Source organism: Pteropus alecto, unplaced genomic scaffold (assembly GCF_000325575.1).
Source record: "Pteropus alecto unplaced genomic scaffold, ASM32557v1 scaffold245, whole genome shotgun sequence".
NCBI classification, from domain to species: domain Eukaryota; kingdom Metazoa; phylum Chordata; class Mammalia; order Chiroptera; family Pteropodidae; genus Pteropus; species Pteropus alecto.
The window spans coordinates 151,910-167,573 of NW_006436669.1; the positions used below are offsets into that span (position 1 = coordinate 151,910).

The following is a 15,664-nucleotide window of genomic DNA, read 5'->3' on the forward strand; positions in this document are numbered from 1 at the left end:
CTGCTGAACAAATTCAATGCAAGACAGTATTAGAATGACTACTGTTTGGTGCTTTCCAATTTTAATTTCATCAGGTTCTAGTCAACTTGGAAATATTTAAATTGATAAAATAAAGAATCTGGCTCTCCACATTCTGTGACATTTTGATTAATTTTTAGTTTATTTCTGAGGTATACTCAAAATTGTTTCAAGAATGTCTATAATATCCTTTGGTGATTAGTTCACATACTTAAAAAATAAAATAGTTCATAATGCTCTCTTTAAAAAACACATAGCCCAATCACATTTCTATTCAAATATAGTGTCTATGGAAGAAAAAAAAACTTCAGTTCAAGCTTCGGATAATCGAGTTATCGTATTAAGTAAGATCAACACACACATTGCCACTGTGTTGTCAAGTTATGGTTTCATCATTTTTAACCATATTTTTCTTCTTACCCATTCTTCGGGGAAAAAAAAAGTTTAAGAAAACTGTTGATTTAAGCATCTGTTATGGACTGAATGTCTATGTCTCCCCAAATTTTTATGCTGAAACCCCAACCCTCAAGGTGATGGTATCTGGAGGTGGGGCCTTTGGGAGTAATTAGGTTTAGATGAGGTCCTGAGGGTGGGGCTCCCATGATGGGATTAGCATTCTATTTGAAAAGGAAGAGACCAGACAGCTAGGGAGCAAGCTCCCTCTCCCTTTCTCCATCCCATTTCCATGTGAGGATACAGTGAGAAGACAGCTGTCTATGAATCTTGAAGTGGGCCCTCACCGGGAAGCAAATCTGCCTGGCACCTTGACCCTGGACTTCCCAGCCTCCACACCTGTGAGAAATAAATGTCTGTTGTTTGACCCACCCAGTCCATGGAATTTTGTAATAACAGTATCCCAAGTTGGCTAAGATAGTATTTTACATTCTCTTGTTATCATTCTTTGAAGTCTGATGACTGAACAGTGAAAAGAAAGGATCTGTTACCAAAACAAGATGGATCAAATTATGGATGTGAGCCTGATTGGAACAAGAATTATATTCATTCTGCATATATATAAAGTGTGACTTATTAATAAAACCACCTTGAAATCTAACCAAAATTATTAGTGCTTTGGATTCTAGACTATTGCAGAGATATACAGTATTAAAATACATTTCCACTTAGAATACCAGTAGTTTCAAATGAATTAGTCTTATGCTCTAGAATTGGCTGGTTTCTCATCTGAGGGGGAAAAGAGAAATGACATTTGAAATTCAAATAAAGGAAAAAGGAAAGTTTAGTGCACCAAGAGAAGCTCAAGACCTTAAAACAGAAATTTGAACTGTCGGCAAGAGCAATGTGATTTATAGCACAAAGGGAAAGATGATCTTTAGCCTGACTTGGTTCCCATCAAAAGCTTTTTAATGCTCTATAATTAGGACATGATGTGAAATGAGAATATTCGGGGTCTATTTCATTTGGGGGAAAAATGTGAAAGGTTAAGAAATTAAAAATTCCTCTTATTCAAGATCCAAGTAATTTCACCTACAAACCAATGTTTACCCTAGACTTTCTTAAAATTAGAAACACCATCTTTTCTGTCAATAATTTTTATTTCTCAAATATGAACATATATAATGTAACTAACATTCATTATTCAACTGTTAAAATCATCATGCAAAGAATACTTTAAAACAAGAAACAAATGGACTATGCACAAAATCAAAATCAACTCTTTTAAGTGGTAAAATATAGCACAACAGGATACACATTACACACAGAAATATTTAGGCTTTATTATTTTACATAAGAAATTTATCCTTATGTAAAATAAGTCATTTTAATTCACTGAACAAATATTAAGTGAATACTTTCTCTGTTCCAAGCAGAGAAGTGAAGATGGCAGACAAAACCACTGACATAATCATGCCGATAATGCTAACAGTAGCAGGTAACACACACATTGCCACTATGTACGATGCTTTAAGTGCTTTATGTATATTAACTCATTTCATCTTTATGACAACAATCCTACAAGGTAACTGAGGTAGAGGCCTGAAAACCAGTTTGTCTTAACTACGGGGTCTAGGAGTAGCCCACAAACAATAAAGCAAGGCAATTTCAGCTAACTAATGCAGCAAAGTCTATAAAGCAGGGTAATGAAATAGAAACTGTTAGGTCCAAAAGAAATAGAAAATGTTAGGTCCAAAAAAAAGTTTGTCAGGGGAACTACTTCAGATCGCTTATTACGAAAAGGGCCTTTACTGAGATGATAGTTGAGCCAAAAGCTGAAAATCTGAGAGAAGAACTGTCTGAGCAGAAGACAAGTACAATTCATGAGAGAGGGTCAGAGAGTAGCCAGGGGTCGGATGATATGAATTCTTCTAGGTCACGTAAAAGTCTGGTTTTATTCTAAGGATGAAGGAAATCACTGCAGAGTTTTAGGCAGGAACATGTCATTCAAAATCTAACAAGATCTTACTTGCCTAAATAAATATGAAGATGGAAAAAGAAAACACTTCTGTGTGATTTATTTCAGATCGAGTAGCTTGCTGTTCCTTTGGAGCATGATAAAAACTCCCTGGAAGGAGAATCATTTCTAACTGAATAATCTACAGAAATAGGAGAATACTTTTGTCTATAGGAATCTTGTGAAAGATATCTCCTCCGTAAATATACATAATGATACTTTCGATTCAAGCAAAAGAATAAGAAGTTCTAGATAATACAAGGAAATTTAAGCCAAGTACTAATAATTTTGGTTAGATTTTATTTTTGCATTTATGTAGGAAAAAAGAATGTTAAGATAATCCCTAAATCAACACATCCTTCAATGCTATTCGAAGCCAGAACTATTTACTATTTAAATAATATATTTTTCAAGATCTGGTTCAGGAGCCTTACGTAGACTTATTCAATCAAATGACTTAGCTAAAAACTATACCTACCACTGTGATCAAGAGTCAGAGGAGACAAGTACCTAGTATCCCTGGCACATGAGGAAATTGTTTTTAAACTCTAGGAATAAGGGACTCAGTATTCCAAATGCAATAAAACCCAGAAACAACACACACCAGCATAACATGAATTAAGATAACTGCAACTGGCTCCTGTCCTCTGCTTTGTGGAGCAAGTTAAAGTTCTTACTTACTCCTAGGATAGGCTGGGGTAGTAAGAGATGAAGGAGAAGACCAGACCACGCCAAGAAATACACAATCCAGTCTTGGGAAAGAGGGAAATTAAGAACGGTTCTCAAGCCCTGGTCCAATTTCCCAGATTCAACATTTCCTCAGCTCAGGCCAATGAAATGGGTGTCAAAGAAGGATTCCTGAAATCCCTGCCACTGTCCTACAAGTCCTACTTAGTCATTTATCTGTCAGTGTAAAAATTACCACCAGACGGCACCAAACCTACACCCAAATTGAGATGGATTTTGATGATGCAGCTAGGAGTCCGTTATTTAATTAATCTCACCACATATAACACAACCCCACATTTTTATCTAAGTGAATTTTGGCCTCCATTTACTATCTTATGTACTTCTAATTAGACCAATTATTGGAACAGGACTAACTTCTCAATCACTTTCTGATACTGAAAGCCTCTGACACTGCTGAAGAACAACTTCAAGTCTTAATTCCACCAAGCATGTTGTAAAAGGGTAAAAGTACAACTTTTACGGACATAAATGCCACTCTAGATTCTGGCTCAATAAATCTTCCCAATATCACACTTACAAATGAGAGTCCTAGCCTTGATCAATTGGACTAAATGTGGAAGGCTTTTTTAAAAATTTCCAACACAACTGAGTTATTTTGATATTTATAAAATTCATTTTTAACACGTCTACTATAAATTTAGTGTATTATATAATTATGTTCAGTTATATCACATTTCTTTAAGTGCCTTAATTTTATATTCCTAGCCTAAATTACCATTCACATGAAAACACCTTTTAGGTCTATAGACAGGGCTCAATTAAATGCAGAAAAAAGACGATGCCTCAGACAAGCAATTCTCAAACTGAATACAAAGGTTCCATTTTAATATTAAAATGTTTGCATACCTTCATGATGTATGTGTCGATATCCGTTAATTGGGAAAATATTATAAAAGATACTACAGATTCATCAATGCTTTTAAAATTTATATTTTAAAATTACATTATTTTCTTTTTTTTATTTTACATGTGATACTGTAAGTGTCCTTTCTTGGAGAGATATGCTTAAATATATATGAATAAAATGATAAAATGTCCAGGACATACTTCAAAATAATACTGGAGGGGGGAGGTAGACAGGGGTGTGGATGAAACAAGATGGATATAAAAGGATCTTCATACTATTCTATTTTTATTTGTGTGAAATAACGTAACATTTTTTCCATCCTCTGTATACAATTAAGCAACATTAGTACATTACTTACTCAAGAATCTATCAATTCAGTCTATGTATATAAAATGCTTGGCACACACATGGATTCCTCCCTGTCCTATAGTTAATGGCCACAGGATGAGATTCACCAGTCCAGACCATGCATGGTCTTTGAACATAAATGTTAAATACTAATAAATCAAAGAATAAATCCAATAGATGATATTCTTTGTCAAAGATCTGAAACATTCTGATTTTAATTATTTTGATAAATGGGTGTGATCACTGAAAGGAAACAGGACTATCAATTTGGTAATTTGCTTATTTTACTAAGTTGAAGTCAAAGCCAACAAGCTTTAGATGACCACATCTGTTTTTCAAATCTAGGAAAGATTCATGCAGGCATTTATACTCCTATCCAAGAAGTAAAACAGATTTCTTCCAAATTCTAGTAATGATAAAAAAGTGATTTTTTAAAAAAACGATCTATGTTCTTAATACTATCTTCTCATTTAACCACAACATTCTGCAACCTAGCATTTTGATTAAAACATATTACTCATCAGTGAAACCACATTTAACCAAATATCCAGCAGAACAAGCTATATGCAATTGTTAGCTAATTTCTCTGGCTAACTGCTATCCATAATGTTTTTGTCTGTTTAATCCACTGATATAATATAGGTTAACTTTCCTGAGTCAGCAAGAATAAAGGATACAGATTTTCACGGAAAAAGAAGATATTACAGGTCCATTGAAACATCACTGTAAACATCCACTTTAGGATTATCTAAATATAATAGGTTAGGTTAGGAATATTGATATGAAATATACCCATCACAAGTGATTTTCTGACTAAATATTCAATTTGAGCTTTCCTGTGAGTTACATCTCAAACAAATTACAGAATAAAAATGATTTAGTTCAGTTCCAACTAATCAAGATTCTACTATTTTCTGTACAGAGTAGGTCATGAAAAGTTTATTTTTAAAAAATATTATTGGAAAATGCTACATTTCCTAAGAACAGAAAAATAAAATAAATCCATAAGGCTTTTAAAAAAGTAAACAAGTGGTATTCAGGTTTTGATCAATATTAGATAAATAAATCATACCTGAGTAAAGTCTACTAGTCAAACTGAAAGACACTGATAAAAACATTCCTATAACTGTGGCCTCCAAATTATTCACTTCAAAAGCAATTATGAGATATAATTTAGTGTTACTCAAATGAACAAATATTCTAGGAATACAGTATATTCTTAACAGAGTTACTGTGGCTAATGAAAGTTTAGAAGGAAAGTATTCAAATTCTAGAGGTAGTAACTGCTTACTGGGTAGATACTTTATCCTGAATAATATTACAAATATCAGTTCACAGAACTTTCCAGATAAAGGGCCAGACAACACACCTTTTACTTTAATGATCTTGTCACTTAAAAACATGAGCAGAAATGGCATCTCACAAGAGTAGCAGAGACTGCAATGACCTATCCCAACATCTATTCTCTCCTTGCTATTTAGTAACCCCAATTTTACTTGAATGAGCTATACACCAGCTAAAGGATTACATTTCCAAGACTCATTCATAGCTAGATGTAGCCATATGACTAAATTCTGGCCAATCAGATATAAGTTGAAATAGTGTGTGAGACTTTCAGGAAGATTAAGGCTTTCTTCCCTTCATTTTTTTCTGCTGCCTGGAAGATGTATGCAAAGACTAAGCATCAGCAATAATATTTAACCGTGAGATAATCCTGAAAAAGGAAGCATGCACAAGGAAGAAAGACAGTACCTGGATCATTAATGACTTTGTAGAACAGTGTATCAGTCTTGGATCACCTCCCTCCAAGCTTCTTTAAATGAGAGAATAAAACCATTTATGGTTCCCAACTTTATGGTCCTTGAACACTCGATTCACTCAGTGAGTTTTTAAAAATCTGGACACCGAGGAGGCTCCTCATACTAAATAAATCAGAATATCTGGGAAATGGAATCAGGTATCAATACATTTTAAAGACTCAGTTGATTCCAATGTGCAGCTAAGCTTCGGCACTACTGTCTTATGTACTTAAGCCTCCCAAACTGAGTCCTTATTTCTAATACTTGATTCTAAATCTAACTGATACTGCGTAAGTATCAGTTAGAAAAAAAGTGCAAAAATCAGAAAAAAAAACTAAATAATTTTATGGCTACATTTGTAGTTTAAATGAAACCTATAAATGGAAAGGCACTTAAAAATATTACTACATTGTAATTGTTAAAACAGAAAAATAAAGAGTATATTTATTGAGCACTGTGCTCGCTTTTTTAAGCTTTATCTCATTTAACTCTCACCTCAACCTATGAGGTAGTTTCCTGCATATTTTAGTTGAGTAAATAGAGGCTCAAAGAAAATAACTTATTCACGGTCTCACATCAAGTAACTGGCAGTGCCAAGAAACAAGTTCGTATTTGTGTAAATTCAAGGCAGGTACATTTTACATTACACTATAACTCAGGAAGAAAATACACTGAGAGCCCTCTAAAGAGCTGAATTTTTTTCCTGGAGGAAATACTCATTTCATGAAATAAATTGAAAAATTAACAATGGAAAATCATCCCTATCAGATTTGTAAGCATTTCAAAAATCTTGTGAACCATAAAAATATTACCTCAAAGTTGATTTTTACAAAAAGGAATTTGTTCTTAAGTAGATTTAAATAAATTTTAAAAATCAAGAATTTATAATTTGTCAGTTTTGAATACAGACCTTTAAGAAGTACTATCTTTAGAGTAGATAAAAAATGGTTAATGAGAATTTATTAAAATACACAGAATCAAAATCAATGCAGTGTCCTAAATTCTAAAATTTGATACAATTATTAAATTTCAAAATAAAAAGATTTTCAGAAGGTTCTCATCTCTTTCAATGGTCAGATTTCTTATATTTACATCAAAAAGTTAATGTTTATCAACAAAAAAAGTTCAGTAAGGAAAGTGGATCTGAACAATATTACAGATCAACTGAATCTAAAATACACATAGGAACACTTCACTCAACCACACCAGAATATATATTCTCCTCAAGTACACATGGAACATTCTCCAGGATAGACCACATTTTATGCCGCAAACAAGTCTTAACAAATTCAAGAAAACTAAAATCATAAAGTATCTTTTTTGATCACAATAGAATAAAACTCAAAATAAACAGCACAAGGAAACCTGAAAAATACACAAATATAAGGAGAATTAAACAACACACTCGTAATCAATGAGTCAAAAAAAGATGTCACAAAGGAAATTAGAAACAACCTCGAGACAAATGAAAATAAAAAACAACATACTGAAATTAAGAGAGAACTCTACAGCTACAAATACATACACAGAAATAAGATCTCAAATCAACAACCTAACTTTACACTTCAAGAAATTACAATAAAAAGAAAAAGAACAAACTAAATCCAAAGCTAGCAGAAGGAAAAAAGTAACAGATTGGAGCAGAGACTGAAATTTAAAAAAATAAAAATAATCAATAAAACTAAGTTGGATTTTTGAAAAGATTAACAAAATGACAAATTCCTAAACTAGATTAAGAAAAAAAAAAGAAGACTCAAATAACTAAAATGAGGAAAGAGCGTCCGATATAACTGATGCCACAGAAATAAAAAGGAGAATACTATGAACAACTGTATACCAACTAATTGGCTGACTTAGAACTGGATAAATTCCTAGAAACACACAACTGCCCTAGACTGAATCATTAAGCAACAGAAAATTCAAACAGACCAACAATGAGTAAAGAGATTGATGTAGTAATTAAAAACCTCCCAAGAAAAGCCCAAGACCAGATGGATTCACTTGGGAATTCTATCAAACATTTAAAGGATTAATACTAATCCTCTGAAACTTTTCCAAAAAATTTCCAAAAAGGAAGGAATACTTCCCACCTCATTCTATGAGGCCATATTACCCTGGTACCAAACCAGACAAAAATACTACAGGCAAAGAAAATTACATACCAATATTCCTGATAAATACTGATACAAAAATCTTTGACAAAGTACTAGCAAACCACATTAAAAAGATTATATACCAAGACAAAATAGAATTTATTCCCGGAATGCAAAGATGGTTCAACATAAGAAAATTAATGTACTACACCACATTAACAGAATGAAGAAAAAAAACATGATTATCTTAATAGACGCAGGAAAATATCTGATAACATTCAAAACATTTTCATGATAAAAACAACTCAACAAACTAAGAACGCAAAGATACTATTTCAACATAACAAAAGCCATTTATGAAAAACCCACAGGGAACAACAAATTCAATTGGTGAAAGACTGAAAACTTTTTCTCTAAGATCAGGAACAAGGTAAGGATAGACACTCTCACTTATATTCAACATAGTATTGGAAGTTCTAGCCAGAGCAATTAGGCAAGAAAAAGAAAGAAAGAAGTAAAATTAAGAAGTAAAAAAAAGAAAGAAGTAAAATTATTTTTGTTCAGAGGTAGCATGATCTTATATGTAGAAAACTCTACAGATTCCACAAATAAAACAAAACAAAAATCTGTTACAATAAATTTAGCACAGTGGCAGGATACAAAATCACATGCAAAAACCAGTTGTGTATCTATATACTAACAATAAACAATCAAAAAAGGAAATTAAAAAAGCGATTCCATTTATAACAGCATAAAAAATATATTACTTTGAAATAAACCTAACTAATGAATTCAAATACTTGTATAGTGAAAACTGTGAAATATTGCCAAGAAAAATTAAAGACACAAATAAATGGGAAGACATTCTGTGCTCATGGATTATATGACTTAATATTAAGATGTACATACTATCCAAAGTGATCTACAGATTAGACACAATTGCTATCAAAGTTCCAACTGCATTTTTTTTTTTTTTTTTGCTGAAATATAAAAGTTCATCCTAAAATTTATTTGGAATTTCAAGGGACTCTGATTAGCCAAAATAATTTTTAAAAGAATGAATAAAGTGAGAAAACTCACCCTGATTTTGAAATGTATTACAAAGCCTAAGTAATCAAAACAGTGTGGTACTAGAATACAGACAGACAAACAGACCAAAACCAAATGAATAGAACAGAGAGCCTAGAAATAAATCCTTACATATAGAGCTAAATGATCTTCAACAAGGATGCCAAGACCACTCAATGGGGAAAGGATGGTCTTTTCAAAAATTAGCGCTGAGAAAACTAGTTATTCACATGCAAAAACAATGAAGTTGGACCCTTATCTTGTATCATAAACAAAAATTAATTTAAAAGGAATTAAAGACCTGAACATAATATCTAAAACTATAAAACATCTACAAAAAACATAGGTGAAAATCCTCATGATATTGGAGTTGGCAATGATTTCTCAGATATGATAACGAAAGCACAGGCAACAAAACAAAAATAGACAAATGGGACTATAACTAACTAAAAAACTTTTGGGCAAAAGATACTACCAACAGAGTAAAAAGGCAACCTATAAAAAGAGAGAAAACATTTGCTAAGTGTGTATGTGATAAAGTGTTAATATCCAGAATATATAATGGATTCCTAACACTCAACAACAAAAATCAAATTACTCGATTAAAAAAATGGGAACAGAGTTATACAGACCTTATTCCAAAGATAATACACAAATGGCCAACAAGCATGTGAAAAGATGCTCAATATCTTTAATTACTGATGAAATGCAAATTAAAACCACAATGAGCTATCACCTCATATCCATTAAAACTGCTACTATACAAAAAGCAAAAAATAACTACCATATGATCCAGCAATTCTACTTGAGTATATATCCAAAAAAACTGAAAGAGGGGTCTTGAAGAGATATCTGCATATCCATTTTCATAACAGCACTATTCACAATAGCCAAAAAGTGGAAGCAACCCACATGTCCATCGATGTTAAGAATGGATAAACAAAATGTGGCATATACAGACAATGGAATATCATTCAGCCTTAAAAAGGAAGGCAATCCTGTCACACTACAACATGGATGAACCCTGAAGACATTATGCTAAGCAAAATAAACCAGTAACGAAAAGACAAAACAATCCCATTAAATGATGTATCTAAAAGTAGTCAGATTCACAGAAACAGAAAGTAGAATGGTGGTTACTAGGGGCTGGGGAGCTGGTGGTGAGGGGAGAGAGAAAGGGAGTTGTTTAATGGGTACAGAGTTTCAGATTTGCAAAATGAAAAAGTTGTGGAGATCTGTTTCATAACAATGTGATATACTTAACACTACTGAACTGTATACTTGAAAATGATTAAGACTGGAAATTTTCTGTTTTTTAATCACGATAAAAAACTTTAAGTTAAAGTTTATGTAATTAGCCATATCTCAATATGAGAATTATTAAATATAAAACACATGGTTAAAAACACCAAAAAATCCATTACAGTAATGCCTAAAAGATTCTGAAAAGTATTTTAGATTCTACAAAAGTAAAATTATTAAAAATATAGAATCCTACTTACCTGGGCTTGTCTCTTTTTTCTCTTTGTCTTTCAAAATCTCGTCCTCTGTCTTTTCCATCTTTTGGTTTTTCTTCTATCCTGTCTTTTACTTTATATTTTTCTTTATTTTTTTTCCCCAAAGCAATATCTTCCTGTATAGGAGGGGGTGGACTAGGAGTACGAGGTCCTTTCTTTTTACTTTGGCTGCTTTTTGAATTCCTGAAGGTAACACAAAGTTATTATTAAAAGTCTAAATACTTTCGTAAGATCAAATGGCTATTTTTTTATTTTAACAAAGCACATTTTTTAAATGGTAGCAATCCTTTCAATAACATGCCTTTTAGTATTTTGTATGCTAGTAATCAATATCTAGAAAAAACAGAAATGAGCAAAGAAATAATTTACTTGCTACTTATTTCATTAACACTACTTATTAAATAATATTAAAGACAGAAGAGGAGTAGGAATAGATTCTTTCAGAAAAAAAGTAATGTAAAGTAAAACAATTGTATGAACTAAATTTTTTTTTTTTTTAGCTTATGTAGAAAAGTAGATTTAAGAAAGTAAAAATCATCTATAATTCCAATGCCCAAGGATAACCAAAAAAACTTCCTCTCGCTTGCCCTCCTGCCCATGCCACACAAAATCCTATTAGGTTTTGTAAATTTTTTGTGTACTAAATAGTATAGGTATCTTTCTACAACAAATTGTAGATTTAGATGATTATTAAATTATATAGGATTTCCCTGTATCAATATGTTCTATAACTTCTGTAAATATTTCATATTTATTTTTTATCATTACAAAGAACACAGAATTATATCAATTATAAATGAAATCTTAAGCACTGTTAGTAAGTATTCATTTAAATTTCTGAGACTTGTTAAAGAAGTCTTTCCCAACTTTTAGATTATAAAGATAGTCTCCTAAAATTTTAGAATTTTGTCTTTCACATTTAATCTACCTAGAATTGATTTTGGGGTACAGATTATTCTCTTTCATTTGGTGCTTTAAATAATTTTATCTAAGTGGTATACTTTTGAGCCCTTATATCTCCAAAATTATCTGTTTTTATTGCATACCTGAACAGTTTGACTGAATGCAGCATTTTGGTGTGAATATTCTTCTCCCTCAGAGCTCTATAAATATTATCAAAATATCTTGTAAGTATTTATTTAGTGTTATGAATGAAAAGTCGAAAGAGTCGATTTGTTTCCTATACAGGTTACCTAGATTTTCTGTTGGGATCCTTATAATACATTATTCTTTATAAATAAAAAAATTTCACCAAGATAAATCAAGGTTTTCTGTTTTTAACCTTTTCTAGCACTCAGTAAGATATTTCAATCTGAAGCCTCAAGGACTGTTTAATTAATTTCACTAATTCTCCATATGACCCAAACCTCTCTGGTGTCCTTTATTATTATTACAATAATGCATCTCCTAGAACTCTCCTCCATATCTTAGTTTTGTTATTTCCATCTCTTTTGCTTTCCAATATCCTAAATATGTTTTTAAATTTGGTAATTTTTCTTCTAAGCAACACTCATTCTACTAATTCTAAATTTGGGAATCTCATTATTCTGCTATATTCAGTTTAAAAATTATTATTCTTCCAAAATATCTTTGTTCACAGATGGCTTATATTTTTATCATCAACTGCTCTCATAGCAATGCAATATCTTTTCAAATTGTCTAAAATTATGAATTATTTAAATTTGTTTCTATTTTCTGCAACAATGAGTGTTCAGATGAGTACTAAGTTTTAAGTAGCCCTTTCTTTTCATGTATCTGGTAAGTTTTCACTAGGTACTCATTTCACTCTGTATTGATTTTTATAAATGATGGCCCTAAAACTAAATTCTAGAATTTACTTCCTGTGACCTTGAGGTCTCTAATCCCAAGATTTCTTAGCTATAAAAAGGTAACAGATAGTATCTTTCTCAAGTTGCTGATAAAATTTTTTTATAAAGATAACAGTACAAAAGCGACTGACTTGTGGTAGCCATTCAGAAAATTTAGTTCTTAGTCCTTTAACCCTATTTCGTTATCATAAATAGGATTACAACCACCTAACAAGTAAGAAATTACTAATTTATGACCAAATCTATTTTTCATCTTTGTCTTCTGCCATGAACTATATCAGTCACAATCTCATTGCATATTTATGAGATGACTCAAATATTTTATGTATCTAAAAGTGATGAAATGTCTGCATTTCTCAATATTTTTCCACTTAAAAGATAAAAACTAATCAATAGTTGGTATCTATAACAAAACTTATTATAAAAACCATTTTGAAAATAAAATAATCGATACAAATTGAATTACATTGCTGCCTACGACAGGTGTTTACTAAATTTTGTCTTGGGCACAATGTTGAACCTTACTGTCCAAACTTTTTTAAATCAGATATGACCAAATGACCACATTCTGGCCAAAAGCATGTAAGTAGAAGTGATGTACACCACTCTACACATAACTAATAAAAGATTCTATATTCCAGTCAGTTGTAAACTATATAGATATAAATGTAAACACCAATTACTTTTTTTTTTTTGCACATTCCATTTACTGGTGTCCTCGAAAGCCCAAGAAAGTAGAGTCATGGTCAGAAGGAGCCTAGGTTACTGAATTTCCAAATACAGGAGAGCTACCTATTAATCAGAAACATACATTTGATTTCACTTGAGTGAGAAATAAACTTCTGTGTGTTACACTCACATTTTGGGATTAAACTATTATAACAACCAGGAGTATCCCAATACACTCACTAAAGTACAGTAGTTCTTCATACTACCATAAAAAAAAGGTGGCTGTAAAACATAACTATGTTACAGATAAAGGGCTTTCAAGTATCTTCCAACCGAATGCGCCAAAATTGTTTTTGCGAATTCAGAAGTCAACAAGATCTTTCAACACTTTTTAAGTCATTCAATTATTCTTCAGTGGCACAGAGCCCACTTCCTATTTGTGGCATAGAGCTCAATTATCTACTTCTATCATTTTTAGATCATTACTCTCTTCCCAAAACTACTTATTTTGAACAGCTTTTGACATACTTCACACATCTTTGTACAAAGAGCTATAAAGAAAAATTTACTTCATAAAAACTAAGAAACAATGTACGTGGCCAGAACAGATAATACATTTGCTGATTCTAAGCCACCTAATCTCATATATCAGTATAAAGCTTACTATCAGGCTAATCTCACAATGAATGTCAAAGAAAACTACAGCTCTCAGAAAGAACTGTGAGCTTTAACTTATCTGAAATTTTCTCTGCCTTCTCAATACGATAACCATGTTAACATCAAGAAGTTTACCTGATTTTCACCTCAGCTGACTTACTGGCATTGGTTGAAACACTGCACGGAATTTTAACTGAAATTCTAATCTTTACTTGTTGCTTAATATGTCTTCAAATAGTTTATAGTACGATCCAGAAATCAAACTAAAAGTTGATGATCTAACACATTCTAGGTAATGTAAACTACATGGCCAAAGAAAGGCTACACTCAATTCAATATTTTCTATGTAACTTTAATGTACTGATTTCCAGGTCCTTCTGCTTCTATCATTAAATTAACAATGCATCTTAGTCAACAACACCATAAAATACAGGTAATATCATAGTTAAATCAATGTAATTGTTCATGCTAAATATTCATCAAAAGATAAGTGATACTAATCAAGCAGTAAGAAAAGACTATGTGAAAAATAACAGAATGAAACTACCCTTCATCTAAATAGTTATCAAAACTTTCTATGAAGAGACTAAACTTCAAAGATTTTATAAATAGAAAGGTTAATAAGATGAAAAAAGGGCATTTCTGGTATGCTGCTTTTCTGGAAGAAATAAATAAAATAGAGGGAAAGTTAACAACTGGTTAGCCAAGTAGACATAGATCAAGTGGGAGTGAGTCACATCACTCTACTCCCATATCCCTTGCTAATTTACTCAATCCCAGGAGCAAAAGAGAGGATCAAGTCAACTTCACAGAGTGCCTCATAAAAATGCAAAGCTCGAGAAGTCAAAATGGCATAGATGATAGAGGCTTTGTTCATCCACTCTTATGACCACATCAGTTGTGATGGTAACAGGGAGCAAACAGTAAGCAGAGTCACCCAGGGTCTAGATGAACAAGGCCTACAACTAGGAGGAGAAATAAGAAATCACCCTACTACAGTAGGGGGTAGGACAGAGCGAGGACACGAGGCTTCCCGGTCCCTAGTGACTGGGTGGGACAAAGGCTACAGCAACCAGCAGCTGCAGATGCCTCTTAAAGGGACCATGTCCACGAGCACTTTCACAGTGATGGACGTGCTCGCTTTGAGCACCAGCTCCGGGTCGGCTGCTTGAGGGACACCAGAGACTTACAGAGGGACACTGAGTTGTTACCGCGAGGGCCGTAGGCAAGGCTTTCTCCCAGGCAGAAGTGCTGGTGCTATCCATTGTTCCTCTGTTGAGCCCTCCCCCGTCCCAGTGTGCAGACACTGCACCACCATAGCTGAGAAATCATCAGACTGGATAACAGAGGTCTCTCTGCCCAGAGGATTCTCTGAAATCCCCCAACTCGCAGACCCACCCAAGCCACATCCAGTTGTGTTCTTGGCGAGTCCTGTGCAACTTTCAGAGCAAGCTCCAAGACCCACACTGGTGGCAGCTGACCTCAGTTTCTGGTGTGGTTTATTGAGGCAAGTATAAGCACAGCACCTGTGAATTGCTGCTGAATCTTAACAGGTGGCCCCAGAGAGGCACATGCTGGGGCTCAACTTGGCCTGCAGCTGAACCTCTCTCAGGACTGTGCCACTGGACACCTACTACCCAAAGGCACACTAATAAGACT

The 15,664-nt window shown here is 32.9% G+C and overlaps 1 protein-coding gene across 1 annotated transcript in view; it reads right to left on the reverse strand.

The window, feature by feature from the left end:
- ZC3H13 (zinc finger CCCH-type containing 13) overlaps positions 1-15,664 on the reverse strand; it is a 115,019-nt gene that overhangs the window by 58,845 nt on the left and 40,510 nt on the right. Inside the window, 1 exon segment of the mRNA XM_025047947.1 lies at positions 10,836-11,033. Coding sequence (XP_024903715.1) covers positions 10,836-11,033 — 198 coding nt within the window.